The sequence below is a fragment of the Pelodiscus sinensis genome, chromosome 9 (assembly GCF_052426305.1).
Source record: "Pelodiscus sinensis isolate ZL-2025 chromosome 9, ASM5242630v1, whole genome shotgun sequence".
Taxonomy (NCBI): domain Eukaryota; kingdom Metazoa; phylum Chordata; order Testudines; family Trionychidae; genus Pelodiscus; species Pelodiscus sinensis.
The window spans coordinates 37,078,775-37,096,697 of record NC_143060.1 but is presented as its reverse complement, the minus strand read 5'-3'; the positions used below and the strand labels follow the sequence as shown (position 1 = coordinate 37,096,697).

Below are 17,923 nucleotides of genomic sequence, written 5' to 3'. Positions count from 1 at the left end.
AAAAATTTGGTCTTATGTTGAAAAGTGGAATATATGCCTGTATTAGCTGTTTTTCTAAAAGCATTACATTAATATAACTCATCTGATAATGAGTTAACTGATTTATGGAATACTTCTCATGATCTTACAACCAGCTGCTAATATTTTTTTTAAATGAAGAGAAGAAGGAGGCAAAGATTCTTGCAAGAAACAATCCATCAGTGTTTTGTTCTGTTTTTTAAAATCAAATAAGCATCAGATATGTAGTTCACCCTACCATCAAAAGGATAAATTGCTTTGCAGTGTCCTATAGCTGGTAAGGGATCATCATCTTCAAATTCATCATCAAATTCATTATGGTGGGCGTGCTGTTGTGGCGGGCCTCGAACTTCCTGGTTTGCATCATCCGTGTAGCTCCCCTCAGGGCTATAAGGCAATGAGTAGGGTAAGGACTCTGTATATTTCTCAAAAACCACCTACACAACTTTAAAGGTTACACTTCCATATCTAAATACTCCTATGAACCCTAGTGCAACAGAGAGTGGGCATTCCAGGCTATAAATGTGAGCACATCAGGAAAACATTGTGGCAATATTTAATTATGGATTAAGTATTAAATTAAGGTTATTTTCTGAAGGGATAGAGATTTTTTTTTAAAGGCTTGCACTGAACTTTGCTAATAGAACAGTCCATTTTTAACACTTAACAAGGAACATACAACAATGCCATTGGGCTTTATGAAATTGGGATGATCTGCGAGAGAAGCGAAATAGGGGGAAAAAAAATCACCTGACAAGCTTGGGAAGCTGTAGAAGTCAAGGGAGGACACTGAGTGACCCTTAGGTGATGTCATACTCTGTTTTCATCTTGAATGACCTAAAACCTGACTGACTGGGTATGCATACGTATCAATGGAAAATTCATTATTTCACTGGAGTGCAAAGAATGAAAAGTTAAACCTTATGGCCATGAGAGTCCATTTGAAGGACACATATAATGTATCTGGGAATCTAAGAGAAGCAGGGGAGGGAACTGTCCACACTTAAATGCCAGGCTATGGAGGGAGTAGCTGTGAAAAGAATCAACTGAGAATTCCAGTAAAACTTCACTGTAAGTATATTAAAATAGTTAGTGACCTCTCTCTTCCCTGTGTTACAAGGTGGTTGATGTCACTGCTGTGCCTTCTGTCTCCTCTTGCTGCTACTTTACCTTCAACTTCAGAGAGCCAGGCCTTATGTGGAAAAAAGTCAGAAAACACCTGGTGTCAATATTATCAAAGAATTCTCAACCAGCAAATGTAATTTCACATGCTCTTAAGAGTGCAGAACAGGGGTGGGCAAAAGGGCCTCCGCAGGCTGGATTTGGCCCGCGAAGGCCCTGCTGCTCCCCCGCCCCCAGGACAAATTAGAGATGGGGGTGGGGGAGAGCCCGAAGCCTCCTCCCACCCTGCCAGGAGCACGTGGCACTTTGAAGTACCATGCACTGCTCGCAGGGCGGGGGGAGGAGGGGAGAGAAGTGGAGGAGGCTTAATGCACAGGGCAGGAGGAGGCTTCCCGCACTCCCCTACCCACAGGCCCTGATTGGCCTGGGTGTGGGGGACCGTACCAAGCCTCTTTCAGATCATAGGTGCCTAGTGGGAAGGGGGGGCAAAGGGGCTCCCCCATGCACACCTCTGGTGTAGAATGTAGGTGCCAATGTACATCCAACTATCAGTTAAATACCAAATCATCGTGCAAAGTCTCCTATTTACTTTCCCTGCAGCACAAAGTTATCTCAGTTTAATACACATTGGTGGTGTTGAGAAAATCCTAAAAACTGACATCTTGAATGATTTATCATGAATCTGTTAAAATAAACCTGTAGAAATTAATCTTCATTAAATTACTCAGTGCATCTCACCTCAGTCTAGCTACATCAACATACCAGGGGAAGGATGCTCAATCAGGGCAACTTCTTCAAACACAGAAATGTTCTGGTTGCTATACTTGTGACTAACAGGGAACAATATATTTCTATTTCAATACACATTCCAAGGAATAATGTAATAGCTTTTAACCTCATTCTTGTGTATTTCCATGCGAAGACGATCCATGTTGCTCATAGTCTCAGCTAATTTTGGCTGCAAGCTGCCTGGATCCCCCATCTGTGGATTCTTTTCATAAACATCTTTCATTTTGATGAGCGCATCCCTATAAGTGAGATATAATAATTCCTGGGCATTCATATAAGTGCCAAGTACATTACAAGACATTTTGTCTTTAAAGTTCAATAAATACTAAAGCAATGTTTATACAGCATCTAGAATAATGGATTTCTGTTCCATCACTAGAGCTCCTATGTTCTATAGTAATGCAAACAACAAACCATTATCACAGACACAGAGGGGATGAATATAAAAATTCTCTCTCCTGCTCCTGCCCCAAGAGAAGCTCATCTCCCTCTCCAGTCCTGTCCCCTCATCCTCTGCCCTCTGCGTAAAAGACCACCCTCATTTCCTTAACCCTTTCCCAAAGGCAAAGCCTAGTATACGGTCTTCCCACTCACTGTGCTTAAACACCCCACTACCCTCCTCTGCAAAGACATACATAGTTCAAATGCTATGTCTGTCCACATATCTTCAATCTCATAACTCAACTCTTCTGCCTGGTTCCTGGTATATGGTCATTTCTTAAAGATTAATACCCAATTTTTCCAATATTATCCACTAGTTTCAGATTTCCAGCTTGACAGACCTCAGGTCTGATTTTCAGTTGTTGAGCATTCACAACTCTAGACACAGTATTTATGATTTATAATACAACAATTGATAATCAACTGCTGAAACAGAGCCAAGTGGATAGCTAGAGAACACACGGACTATAAAAGTGGACACACCGACAATTGACATGGACAGATTAAGAGAACAGAGCAATTTCACTTTTGAGAACTTGGACTTAAAAAAAAAAAAAGGAACCTAGAAAGAAAAGGTCACAAAGATATGGGTGACCAAAAAGGAGTAAGCTGTGAAGGATGCACTTACTTTTGGTCCGTTTCCTTCTGTAGTTCTCTGTTGAGTTCATCGATTCTCTGCTGCAGTTTTTTACGTCTTTGTTCTGGGGGCAGATGGCTGAAATCTTCAAGTGCAGGACCCTACAACAAAGATAAAGACTATTATTAAACACTGGAAAATTATTTCTATAGTCATTTCTACTGACAGTCCATACACAGACAGTGTTCTCTGACATGAGGCAGCAGGATGAACCTTCTTAGCAACTATGCTATGCACAAGTATGTCTGATCTTAATGTCACAGCCCTTGCCCTTTACTCTGTTCCCTCCCTACTGCTTTGTTCTGTCACATCATGTGACAAGACAGATTATACAGGCACTTAAAAAGACAGAACCCCTCCCTCAATCTATATATACCCTGAAGTACCTACTACACTTTGGGAACTGTCAAAAATAAAGTCTTAATTTTTTTTATAGGATACATATTACAACAGTGATACATGAATGGGGAATAAACTGACTTAGAATATACACTAGCAGAAAATAAATCAGAATTAATAATCCTCTCAGCTAACCGCTGAGGAAATTTAGACCTTGTTTCATAGACCATGCAAATTAATTTGCCAATAGCAGATCTAGTAAACATGAAAGTAAGCAAAACCTTAAGTACTTTTACCGAAATGCCAATTCCAAATAGTCTTCATAATAATACAACAGTCACTCAATGAACAGGAGCAATATCAGTATCAAGCCCCAAAACATTTTTTCATACTGTAAATTCTATCTACTCCGATGAACTGTACACCTCCATCAGTATATCCACAATGATCTTCATATGTATTTCTGTCAAATAACGGTAGGTTAGTTGCTGTATGTTGCTTTGCAGACAAAATGCTGCCTACAGCTTACTGGTCCCATTGAATTCAACAGAAGTTAAAGCATAGGTCGTACTAGTCCAGCTCTTGCAATCAAAGCCAATTTAGTAAATTAACAGAGAGCATGATCTATGGTACCATAGAATAATTACAACAACTGAAATCCAGAAAGCAATACATTCATAGTTTCTTAGAGTGTCTGTTTTCCACTTTACTCGGATACTGCCAAAAGAAAATAATTCAACAGTGGTATTCATCCGAAATCTCTTATTGACATATTTCCCTTTAATTACTGAATTTGTTCAATAAAGCCTTAAATTATACTTGAGAAGAAACTATAGTTAGTAAGTTCTATATAAAGCACAATTTTTTACAAAAAATTATGTAATCTCTAAATCCTCGTCTATATCCTGCTTTACTTACTATCAACCTAAACTAAGCACAAACTAAAGTGCAAGTGAAATGAAGTTTATACAACATATGCCCTATTAACATCAAAACTGCGGAATAAAGAAACTACCCTGAATCAAAACTATTGATGCACTGTCTATGTTTTCATTCTATTCCCAAAATTAATATAAGTTGTGTGGGGGTGAGGGGAGACAGCTTGTTGATCAAATATTAATGTTTTTGAAATTTTGTATAAAAACTAGCTTCAAATGCTCAAATTCTTTAAGTGACAAGAAAATATGGCACTGTAAGTTCCCTCACCTCAATATACTGCAGGAATATGTCCTCTCGATTAAGCATATGTATTTATATGTATGCATTTTAAAAGAGGTGGTTGCCAAAAACCCACACCTCAGTGAGGGATATGCATGTCAGAGATGGAGAGAGAGAGAGATAAATGCATTTGGGCAAGGAAGAAAGAAAAACAGTTCATGCCTTAGGGTTAATACCACCAACTGATAAAAATTCTACATTCTTCAAGTGCTGGTTATTTAGAACGTTGTTGTTTTTAAACACTGAAAAAGAATCTGGCATTAAGGGCAACCTGAAAAGGGGAGAGTTTTACAAGCACAGCATTTCTCCCAACTGTGTCAGCATTTTGAGTTACATGGATCTTCACTGACCCCAAACCAGCCCGTACCAAGTTTTAAACAATGTGTCTCAAAACTTCTTCCCCTCTCAACTGCATGGTTTTCAGTCACTTGTGATATCATCCCACTACTACTTTAATCATTCAGTATAACCAGGGAAATTAAGATATGATATTTCTAATGTAAAATATACAGCTACCACCATATTGCTTTTGAAAAATAAACCCTTTCTGGATTTTTTTTTACATATCATAAAGAAACAAGAACAAACAAACTTTTCTCCTCCCTCTCTTACTCATCCCCCGCTACCTTTTAACATCATTGGTACCTTAACAATGAAGTTAGAAGCAAAGGACTCTCACTGTGAACATTATTTATTCACTCTCCCTTAAATTAAATGCCAATGGGTATGTGCTGGAATATTTTATCCAAATTGAGAGCTAGGCAGTGTAAGTGGAAAGAGGGATGTATAAGTTCAAAAGACCCATTTTTATTGTTATTCATGGTTCCTTCTTTATACAACTTGCACAATCTTTTCATATAACTATTCTGCAGCTATTTTAACAACTTTTCTATCAATCCCTGATAAAGCATAAAATATATTTTCATTCATTATGACCAACACATGACATTTGTTCTTCTTCACTCTTAAGTCGTAGATAAATTGCATCCAAATCATAGGTCCAATTAGCTCACACTGAACATGGATGATTAAAAAGAAAGGCCATGTATACGAGGTGAAAAATCTGAAAATGTATTTCAGCATCTGACTCGAAGCAATTATGATATGGAAACAAATTTCAAAAGATTACTTTCATGCTATTTTATCAGAAGTACAGCAGACAGATCAGCACACAGGCTTACCATCTTCACCGACCACTGAACAGTTCATTTGAAAACAGAAAGAAACGGGAAATTATTCACATGCAATCATCATTTAGGAAATGAAGATTTATTCTTAAAAATATATATATTTAAAGTATTATTTAAGTAACATTTACAAAACCAAAATTCACTATCAGCACAAAACCAGCTAGCTACAAGTCTCAAGTGAACTTCTGACGTGAGAATTACTGGCACTTAAAGCTTACACTGAATGATAATGGGTAGTTTACCTTGGGGAATTACAATTAAACAACTTTTTAATTTTAGTATTTGTAATACTATATAATTAAAGAAAAACAAAATATACTGCCAATGCAGAAAAAATTGATGATGGTACAAAAATAAATGGATATGTGGCAAATCACCACCAGGAATACATTGCAAGATTATTAATACCCAAATAGAACAAAAATAGAGCAGTTTCCCGTGGAAAGCGCAAAATCCCTTCTCTGCCATTTCAAGTTTACAAGTTTACAAGTTTAATTTTACATTTTAAACTGATCAATTGATCATTGCGCTACACTCAAAATATTAAAATCTACCCTGGTGAAACTGTAAGCATTAAACAGGATTTTCTCCTTGGACAAAGCAATACATTATGATAGACAAGCCTGGTATAGCTCCAACAAAGTGCCATATCCCAGGGCCCTGCCATACACGCAGAGTGACCCTCTAAAACTTGGTAAACTTCTCAGGTAGAGCACCACAAAGGGATTAAAAAGGACCAATGTATCAAATGCATCCATGTATCAAATTCATATTCACCACATCAGTTGTGACCAAAACCCACCAGTGTTGGACAGCTGACCAGTGGCACACATGAAAGGTTAGAGGTCTCATTTAAGCTATTTTCTAGCAAGGGAACAAGGGCTAACTAAAAATCCACCTTTCTAAATGACTCCCTTGCTAGCAAGCTTAGTACATTTTAATTATGTAACAGGGACATAGATGGAACTATTCTTCTTTCTAGAGGCAATCTCCCCATACTTGCGTCGAGGAGAACTGGCAGAGAAGTATGGGTGAAGCTTGCACTTCCATTCCTTATGATAAGCCTGTTTTAAGGCTGTGATTTCTGTTCAAACTGATTGCAAGCCTGCACCTTTCACAGCATTAAACCCTCTGAAAACTACAAATTGCAAGTAGAATAAATAATAAGGCCTTTTAACAATAAGTGACAAAACTACCCATTATCTGATGTGTCTGGCTTGCAGTATCACTTTCCCTTGATTTACAGCATGAAATGACATTTGGGATCTCTCCTTCACATTAAATATACAAAACAGCTGCATTTATACTCATTTCAGATGGGCAATGGTAACAGTGAACAAACAAAACCCCTACACAGTTTTAATTTGTTTTCTGTTACACACAGTTGCTGATGGGGAGTTTTGATGATGCATGAAGCACAGAGTAATGAGAGAGCAGTTTCACATTTATGGCCTTGTTCAAATATCCCTTGAGTGAAATCCTGGGCAGGGCAGGTAAACAAAATATCCAACATACTCAGCTTCTGTGCATATTATTTGCCAACTCACTAGTGAATTTAAATAATAAAACAAAGCAAGTTCAAATGCCATTTGATAGAGAATGTCAGTATCAGAGAAAATATTTTATAGCAATGAAAGAGTGGAAATCACAGTTGTGTGTGTAAAATAGTGACAATGTACAATATCACAAATATTCTATATGTTTTCAATCAAAATATATACAAATATTAAACTGCCATGTGGCACAGGAAATGTTTAACAACTCTGGTAAATTGTTCAGCTTGAAAAAGGACATATCAATTCCATCGATATCTGTTAAAGCAGTATTTTATAGTGTTTGCATGATATTGAAAAACATTTTAAAATGAAATTAAAAATCATACTTGCTGCTCTGATGGCTTTCAAGAGAGAATTAACGTTTGGTATTGTGGGACTTCCAGTGAGCTGAGCTCAGGTCTGTAGGAGCCTGAACGATCCCTGTACATTTTAATTAATGCCATATTTTATCACATTCACTAACCTTTCTGGTTTGCACTGTGATCAGTGTATTTTAAAATAAAAAACCTCATTTAAGATGTTCATACAGTAAAACTGCCACTAGATGATTTTTACATGTAATAAAATAGCTGACTTGGTTAAAACTCCCCTCAGGCCTTGCTTCCTGAGTTAGTAGCAGGCATGTTCAGTAATCAGAAGAAATCAGAAAAGATTAGTGTTATTCCAACCGCCTCCCCTACCGCCTCCTTAATGAACAGCACTGAAGGAGTTTCCTTATAGTCTCCTGACCACAGCAAGTTTTGATCAACTGACACAGATGGAAAGAGAGGGGAAATCTGTCATTCATAAAGATCTTAGATGTTCACAAGGATTTTTTTTTTTGCACTCTATGACCTCAATATCAAGCAGCAAGGCTCCTGTTTAAGGGATGCTATATAGAGTAAATGGAGGGCTTGGGATAACCAAGCACTAGATAAAGTAAGTTAAAGAATGTAAATTTAAAATAATCTGAAATGTAATCAACTGACAGCCAGGGCTCCTCTAATCATTAACTGAAATGCCATATGATGTTGGACTTTGATCTCCACTCCAGAACAAGAGAATCTGCCATGGTTGCATACAGTATGAAACACAGGATTTATCTCATTTTCAATATCAGAAAAATAATGAAATAAATCCAACCAAGTGTATTTAAATTTCTGATTATGTAGATCAACAAATGCTATAAACTTTACATAAACAAGGCAGACTATGCTTCACTGACATAATGGGATATTGTCAGTTCATTTATCACTAGTATAATATATATTTCTAGGAAACCATTCACTTTTTCAATCTTACTGTCAACAGAACAAATTCCACTGCTGAATATGCTATTATAAATTAGTAAATGCACTCTCCAATAAATCTCAGAAAGTGACTTTAGTAGTAATTTATAATTGATTATGATTATAGTTTATAAAGGAAGGCATTTTATAAAAAATCCTTTGGAAAGCAAAAAGCAATTTAACTATCAATGTACGCTACATTAAAAAAATTATAATCTATTACATGAAATGAATGATGGCTCAACATATTAAAAATAGCATTTAACCTACAAAAGGATAAAGGTTTTCCTTTTTAATTTAATTTACTCTCTCTGGAGTCCAATTCTACTCTTTTAGTAAGATGTGTCATTTTTTTAGTGATGACTATATGTCCAATGATAAATTACTGCAAAAATGCATTACATGAGGATGGTAAGACATTTGTGAATGGGCACAACAACAACAAAAAAAGATTTCAAACACATACCCAGTACCCTCTTTATAACACTTTCCTTTTAGAGCTAAACATTTTGAATATTATAAAAAGCTTTTAAAATGAAGGTAATTATTGTGTAAGAGCACAAAATACATCACTCTGATAAAAGGCCACTTTTAGGATAACAGAGTGAGCCTTATAATGAGGGTGGAAGGTATTAGAAAAGCCACACCACAAACACACTTCATAGCCCATCATGCATTTTCAACTGGTTATCAAACTTACCCCTCTTTTGAGGCTTCTGAAAGAAGGAATTCTGGGCTTCCCTGTTTTTATGTCACTCATGCAATAATGCACTGGTTCAATGGAGAATATGGGATACTGGGACCCATTAGGAGTAGTGGATGTGTATAAACTAGTAGGGGTAAGGGGTGGGGACTGTGGCTAATATGGAAATAAAGAAAGGAATACATAAGCCAAATGTTCAAAGTGATTTTAAAATGAAAATTCTGTCTTTCAGTAACAAAATTTCCATCCAACACAAAAACGATTCATAGCATGTTTCACAAGAAGATTTACCACCATAACTGTATCAACTTTAAAACAGTTTGCAAATATAGTCATTTTTCTACACTGTTCTATTCAGATTTAGACTTGTGAGTTATAGTTGGTGCAGATAGCAGATACAGATTTAAGAAAACCTATTTCTACCCTATTTCCGAGATCCTAGCAATACTTGAATACATGAGATGCTCTCCTTTAATACCTTCCCAATAGCATCTTTAGCATTCCCTAATCCTTGTTACTGTCCTTCCGGACTTTACTCTTCCTCATCCCGCCCCACTCTCTCTCTGTAAGGTTCTTTCCATTGTATGTGGTAGGCTAAACCCAGAATTGCCATTTCACTGCCCTAATTAGCAGGCTAATCACAGAAAGACAAATTTGTACCCAGCTGTGGGAACTACTGTATTAAGTAAGGCCAATTCACTGCCTTGGAATTCTGACATTAGGTGTATGGCTTTTCTCACCATTACAGCCTCTTTAATTTCCTCATCCTTTCTTTGTCCACTTTTGTTTCAAATCATCCGTCTCTAATTTTATCTCCTCCTTCCTTGCTCCTTTTCCAATCTGCTCTTCTCTCACCTGCAATAGGCCCCTCTTCTGTCTTCTATAGCTCTTTACCCCTTCAAAAATTTTCATCCCATTTGAACTTATGTACAAAGAGGTAGAATATTTTGAAGTGTAAGATTCACTAATCCATCAAATCACAAAGGCTACCCTGAACATCCAGTTACACTCTGTCAACCAGATTTTTTCCAGTTTCTGTTATGAATTGTTTAAATAATTTCCATTAAAAATTCTTTAAAAATTATGTCCCGCGTTACTTTTTTCCCCCAAAAAAGTGAATAGCATTGACATAATCTTCCATTCAGCTATTCATGTAACCATTATATATGAACAACTTTACACATGATTTGGTCCACTCTGTTCAGCAGTGCTACTCAACCTATAAATATTTGCAGAATGGTAGCCTGATTCTACAAAGTGAACAGTGTCTATACACAAAGTGCTGTCAGTGTACAAAGTAAAACTAGGCCAGACATTTTTTTCCAGAGACATTCTTTCAACTACAGTCAGCTTAGGTGTTAATTATAACTAAAGTAAGAACAAAAGGCTTGGACCTCAGCAGGTACAAATCAGCTTCATTACATCAATGGAATGGGCCAATTTACACCAGATAAGGCCTTGGCTAAAATGTTCAGGCAAAAGTCTGATTTTCAAATTGATTATGTCCCTTCAATTTAAATTCAGTCCTAATCTCTTGTGTAGTCCTCTAGTCAAATAGTACTAAAATGTGCTAGCAGGTTATGTTACAGTTAATAATTACAGTAGACAAAAAGTAAATAAACCCAAGTTTTCACTGCTATCACACAGGAGCAATGTACTATGAGGAGGATACAGGAACTAGATATTCCATCTCTCTCCTCAGAGAAGACTTGTGTATCTGGAATATTATCTGTAAAAACATAAATCCTAACTGGAAAGAATTCTAGAAAGTAGTTATTCCATCTTAATAAAGCTTTTCTATTTCACTAAGTTTCTATTGATTAGCAGCATTAAAAGTCCTCATTAAAATTTGTAGGAATAATTACATAATTTGTATATGCTCTAATATGGTACAAGTCAAAGAGATCTAAAGTAAATATAATGTAATCTTTGTATGTTCAATTACTTAAACAGCCAACACCAATAGTAGTGGTCCCTTTTGTTAGTCCATGCAGGCTTCTTTCACAATGTGTGTCAATTAAACCTACATGCACAGAAGAAAGAGAGGAGTAACATCTCTGTTTTAACATTTTTATCAAAACTAGCTTTACAACTATTGATTCTTTTATCTATTTAGTCTGAAGATTTCCCTTTGGCACCTGCCTGTATGAAACTCAGAAAAATTATATATTTTACATATGACCAAATATTTCATATTTTCAAACAAAAAGCATTTTTATGAAAATATTATCACAAACTTTCAAAACTAGCAACAAATAGTAGAATCCTTCTGGTACCTCTCTCTACCTGCAAAGTAAAGGGGAAACAATCTAATTTAATCTTCTTTTAAAGGTGACTTACAAAAGAAATACTTCCTTCCACCACAAACTACAAATCCTGAGCACATTTTTATTTGGGAAAAGCAACTTTTCAGTGATTACCTTTGGCTTCTTCCCAAAGAGCCACAGCTTGCCCTTAGCCTTGCCCACAGTCGTTTTTGAATCAATCTTCATTCCTTCCTGCTTTGGTGTACTGATGGTTCCATCAGAGACAGTCCTGTAAATATGCTGACTGTAATCTTCAAATGGGAAGTCTCCAGGAGGTTCAAACCCAGACTTGAAGGAGTCTATCACTATTTGAGAATCCTGTATATAAGCAACATTAATGAGCTTAAAAAAATCTACATGTGTATATCTTACTGCACTAGCTATATTATAAACATACTCACTCATGACAAGAGAAACAATATGGACTGAATAAAAGATAATTCCAGACAATTAATAATTAGGTCTATTGATACAGACTTCCTGTTAGCGCTTATACTATCATGTAATCCAGAGATTTTCAACCAGTAGTCTGCCGAACCCTGGGGTCCACAGACTAAAGGGATCCGTACCGCCATTCAAAATTTTTTGGGAGTCCACAAATGGAAAAAGCTTGAGAGCCACTGATCTAACCTAGCTGAGGTGTAGTTTAGTGGTTAAGCTGTGGGACCAGCAAGCTGGAAATCCAAAGTATATATACTGACTCTCTCTGTAGCCTTAGGGATATAAATTAATCCCTTTGACTCAAATTTTCCATCTGTAAAATAACACTTAGCTACTGTTACACACAGGAGTTTTAAATATTAATAATAGAGATAGGGTTGCCAGGTGTCCGGTATTGAACCGGACATCCCGGTATTTGCGCCTTCTGTCCGGTAAAAAAAATTCAGAAAATACCAGACATCTAAAATGTCCAGTGTTTTCTGTTTTTCTTGAGGTCTGGCTCTGGCACCCAGTTGCTTGGGACATGCTGGGGCGGAGGGAGGGGAGACCAGCCTGGGAATTAAAGGGACTGCAACTGCATTTCGGCTCTGGTCTTCCTCCCCCCCCCCCCCCCCCGAATTTTTTCCCCGGCCTTTTTTTGTTTGTGGGGAGAGGGGGAGGAATACAGTTAGTTAGACTTTACTACAGTTTCCAACATATTCCCCGACAAAACTGGTGGGAATGTCAAGGTTTTTGATGAAAGACCATTAATAGATATTTTAAAGGTGTGGAATAATCCTCACCTGGTTATTTAACTCTAAACAAAATTCTCAGTGCAGCCAGACAGCACCAATCACTACTGGAGCCATAGAGTATTCCCAGAGAGGTAGCAGTAGCTGATCACAACTTCCTCATGGAGGTCAAATAAACATGGTGAGACTGGGAAGTGGGGGGTATGGCAGCTACCCCCTTATGCACAACAACATGTTAGTGGGGCAAATAAACGATCTAGGAAGCTAGTTACGGCCATCGAGGAAGCTAACTGCCCCCCTCCTCCCCTTGGCCCTCAAACTGGGCCCCTTATACAACTGCACCAAATGCATGTTGATTTAATCCAAACAACCATACTTTTCAAAATAGACTATTAAGATAGAGTGGTCATTTGTGCAAAGCCAACCTGAGTAATAAGTGCCAGCAGGGTAGCGTTACAAAGGTGAGCCCAAAGGATGAAAAAGCATGAAACAAGTTTTGATGCAGACAACTGACATCAAAACAGGAAATGAGTATTTCGAGCAAATCCTGAAGTCGTAACTCATTTCTTATTCACAGAACCCTGAGTGGATATAAAAACGTGGATCTGCATCTGCTAGAATCCAATTTGAAATCTGCTCCCTGCCTTTTATACACCTCCACATTTGCAGCCGCAGCACCTTGGTAGCAGCTCATCTCACCGTGTTCGCTCTGCATCTTGTGTATGTCGGGGACGCTCCTGTGGAGGAGCACAGCTGGGGCAGCGTGCTTGTCCTGCTCCACCTTGCTTGGTGCTCATGTGGGAGCAGTCAGGGTGCTCTTGGTGAAGAGCATGGCCTGGATGCAGGTGCTCCTCTTGCTTGCCCTTCCAAGCATTCCTACTGCAGAGCTTGTCCTGATCTGCCCCATTCCCCACCACTTGCCTAGGACTGGAGTCGGGGCTCACCTGGCGAGAAGCATGGCCAGGGCATGAGAGCTAGTCCCATTCTCTAAATGTGGTGTGGGACAAGCATCTGCGCCCTGGCCATGCTTCTCACCAGGAGAGCCCCAGCTCTGCTCTTAGGCAAGTGGCGAGGAGTGGGGCAGATCAGGACAAGCTCTGCAGCAGATGCACGAACACCCACTCCCCAGCCACGCTCTGCAGTAAACTACAGGGAGTGGGGCAGAGTGGAACAAGCACCCATGCCCCGGCCACTCTCCTCGCCAGAAGCGCCCTGACCCTGCTTCCCAGTAAATGCTGTGATAGAAGCACTTGGCAGGGCACCCTGGTCACAGCCCCTTGCCGGGAGCGCTCCAACCATTTTTGTATCCACATCCACTCCACCATCCACAAAGATGAATGGTGGATAACCACACCCACTTATGCAGAAACCTGCGGATATAGAGTGGATACCTATGGATTTACAGGGCATTCAGGTAAAATGCCCAAACAAGACAGTTGGCTTTTTTAGATTAAAAGATAAATGGACAACATACATCTTAATTATTTAGAGTACATCTTTCCCTCTCAGTATTATGCTACATGCCTCCCATATTGGTAAATTTACTCATTCATATTAAAACAATAAAATGAGCTAAATTCACTTACTCTGCGTTCATCAACTGATTTCGCTGCAAGAATCATTCCTTCTAAACATTTAGAGATTATGGGAATAACTTTGCGCTCAGAATCAGCAAAACCTTTATAACATTCACTAAGCTTGATAGTCCTTCGTTCATCCATTTCTTGAAGATGCTACAAAAAAGAAAAAAAGATAATATGATTTTGTTTACTGATATTCCTCGTTTATCTTGTTAAGAATGCAGATTCAGGAGCCTTTTTATAACATCCAGATTTTCTTTTTACAATATCAAGACAAAATGAATACAGGAGCATTAGATAAAAATTAATACTCTTTAAATATATGTAGTCTGATACTTTTTTAAAATCAGAAGATGTACAGAACGGTGTAATCATGAAGACTGGATACTCTTTATTAAAGGTAATATTTGGAAAGACAAGGCTTGCTATTGTCACAGTCTGCTCTTCCTCTCTATCTACCCCCACTTTGATCACAATCATCCCTTCCTTTAATGAAGAAATGTTTCAGAGAAAATTTGGAAAATTGTATAGAACAATTGAATTAACTTTCCATCTTCTGAGCTCTCCCACCAATTTAATTCTTTCTATTCTTAGCTGACAAAAATGTGAGGCTTTTTTTAAAGTCTTGTTTTTGAATTGAACTTTCCTTCCATTTCACACACATTGCCAATAAAACAAATTATTAAAAGCAATGGGAAAGGTTAACACGTACAGATGGGACACAATTCTAATATCACATTTAAATACATTTTCCTGCATGAGACATGTGCTGGAAAATAAGAAAAAATAATGTTTCACAAGCTTTGTAATGAAAGACATTTTTTATCTAAGTAGCGCATTGGATATTGGCCAGTCTCGCATTTAAACAGAAAAAGGTATCATCTCTCTCATGCAGGACGACAGAAGCATCACGTCACTCTGCATCCCCAGGAGCCTGACCACATGACTGCTCCATGAAATGGGGGTGGGGGTTGGTGGCTCCATCCCAGCATGCTCGCTGGACTAGCGTCCACCTGCCTGTGGGCCCTGCCCTCACTTGCCTGGCCCACGTACCTGCCAAGACACTTTGTGCGGCCCAGCCACAGCGCTTGGGGGTGTGTTCTCCCAGGAGTTCTGTCTCCACACACCTCCTGGAGCTGCATCCACCTGCCTCTGGGCCCCACCCCTAGCCTGCTGTGCAGCTTGGCTCTGTGGGACCCAGCCCTTACACAAAGCTTGGGGGGCATGCTCTCCTGGACCCACTGCGAGCTGGGTCTTGCACCCCAGCTGCTTCCCCAGCTCTCTGGACAACACGATGAATTTGTGGGAGGGGGCAGGGTCTATGTATGTAGGGAGGAAGGGGGATAGGGTATATGTGGGGGTGGGTGGTGCAGTAAGGAGAGGATGGTAGGGATAAGGAGGATATAGGAATGGAGGAAAGGGGATGGGTAATGTGGGGAAGGGGGAGGGGCAAGGGAAGCATGGGGGTGTAGGAATAAGCAGTGTGAGGTGGAGGGGGTGGGTTAGGGAGGATGGTGAGTACAGGGGATCAAATTGAAGTACAGGTTGCAGGGGGAAGCCGGCGCTGGCCAGGCCTAGGGCCTTCCTAAAAACTGGAGGTGGGGGGGAAGAGGGGAAAGTCAGGTCTGCCTACCCCAGAGACGGGAGGGTTGGCGAGCGAAGCGAGCAGGAGGCTCAGACCTCTAGTTTTTCTTTAAAAAATTAGGAGGTGGTGCCCCTGGCTCACCAACCCCCCATCTGTGCACCACAGTTGGATTGTGGCCTCCCCTCCTACCTGTGCTGCAGCAGCAGGAGGGCTGCCACCAGCCCTTCCTGCAGCCAGATGGGGGCTAGACCACAGGGCCTGCCCCAGAATTGGGGCTGGGAACAGGATGCTGTGGCCCGATAGGGTCTTGGCCCTGATTGGTTAGGGTATCTGGCCAGAGGAGAAGGGGCAGGAGCAGAGTAGGGTGCAAGAGCAGACTGGGGGCAGGAAGTCTCTCCAGGAGGGAGGGGCAGGAGTGGGGCTGGGCCAGAGGGGAGGGGTTATGAATGGGTTGGGGGCAGGGTGTCTGGCTGGGGACACGGTGCAGGAGTGGACTGGGGTCAGGGTGTCTGGCCAGCCCAGGAGAGGAGGGAGCTGGCGTACAGGGAGTGCACATGGATTGCTAGAGCTAGGCAGTAGCTGCACCTGGGCAGGCAAAGTGCGGGGACAGCAGCTGCTGGGGAGGGGGCTGTCTCCCTTCTCCATCGGAATCTCCATTTCCGGCCTGTAGCAGGCAGCTTGGGGAGATGGGGCTGGCCTCCTAAATGCAGGGGCACCTCGGGCTATGGAGACCCCTTGCTCAGGAAAGAACTTTCCCTTTTGGTCCATGCTTGCTGGCGCTGTGATCTCTGTCCCATGCATGGGGGCTGCTCATTATCCTCTCTCTCCAATGCCCTGCCCCCACACCCTGCCACAGCGGGAGAGAGAGCAGCACGCAAGGCCAAAAGCCAAGATCGTCAGTGCATGCGGCTGGGTTCACCAGGGAGCTCTCATGGGGGCCCAACAACTTTGGAGGCAAACTTTGTAGCATCTTCCCCCTACCCTGGGACACCCAGAGTGTCCTGACGGCTCACTTTCCCACAGCATCACGCGCACTTCCCTGCAAGCCAGATCTGGTGTGGAGCCTCTTCCCCTCACCCCTCACAGAAGCTGGCATGAAACTGGAGCACCAGGCAAGTGGTGGCCTGAGGCAGGCAGCGGCTCCCTGCTGGGTCATGGAGAGTCAGGGCCCAACACTGCCACCACCCCCTGAACCTCCTGCAGGGGGAACCCCAAGCCATAGCCACCGCTTCCCCTTCTGACTCTGAGGAGGCTGGGGCGAGGGGAGCAATGCAGAGTGACATGATTACGGCACTCTATCATTCTGCAAGAATATTTTTTAGAGAGAGAGACAATAATCCATAATTTATACAATGATGCATACTCAAAATTCCTCTCATTCTTGCTATAAAAAGACAATATAAATCTATTTAAAACTCAGCCTGTTAGTTACAATAACTGGCATGTGAGTTAGGCTTGAGCCTTTGCTAAATCTACCTTAAACAGAAGCAGATGTCTCAAGTGGCACCTCACGTGATCTCCCTGAGATAAAACAATGCCCGCTGAGTCACAAAAAGAAGCAGGTACTTGCTTGTAAATGTTACTAAATACTTGTAAACAATAAAAAAAAGTAATAAGAGCGAGCCTCAGAAAGTAGCATTTTTCAACCTGTGGTCCCTGGACTTTTGGAGGTCCACTGATAATGTCAAAGGGGGCTGCAAAAGATTTTTTGTTGCCATAGAACAATGGTTTTCAACCTGTGGTCTGCTGACTCGGGGGAGGGGCAGAGCCCAGATGATAGCTATGATTTCCAAAGGGATCTACACCTGCATGTGAAAATTTTGAGGGGTCCACACAAGAAAAAACATGGAAAGACACTATTATGAAGCAAAACTACATCTTTGGGGTCACATTTGCTAAGGACTTCCTCTTGGGTCTTTGTTTAAACATGAATTTGTATAATTGCAGGTATGCACTAAAATTCCTCCCTTGGTCTTCCACTGAAACATCCACTGGAAGC

The 17,923-nt window shown here is 40.4% G+C and overlaps 1 protein-coding gene across 4 annotated transcripts in view; it reads right to left on the bottom strand.

The window, feature by feature from the left end:
• Nucleotides 1-17,923, bottom strand: part of FNBP1L (formin binding protein 1 like) — a 99,733-nt gene that overhangs the window by 2,763 nt on the left and 79,047 nt on the right. For all 4 annotated transcript variants that reach the window (XM_075936555.2, XM_075936556.2, XM_075936557.2 and 1 more), the window contains exons 8-13: nucleotides 14,346-14,492; nucleotides 11,702-11,905; nucleotides 2,999-3,108; nucleotides 2,036-2,168; nucleotides 1,116-1,210; nucleotides 257-405 (exon numbers count right to left, since the gene is read on the bottom strand). In XM_075936555.2, the coding sequence (XP_075792670.1) occupies nucleotides 257-405; nucleotides 1,116-1,210; nucleotides 2,036-2,168; nucleotides 2,999-3,108; nucleotides 11,702-11,905; nucleotides 14,346-14,492 (838 nt within the window). The remainder of the gene's footprint in view (nucleotides 1-256; nucleotides 406-1,115; nucleotides 1,211-2,035; nucleotides 2,169-2,998; nucleotides 3,109-11,701; nucleotides 11,906-14,345; nucleotides 14,493-17,923) is intronic.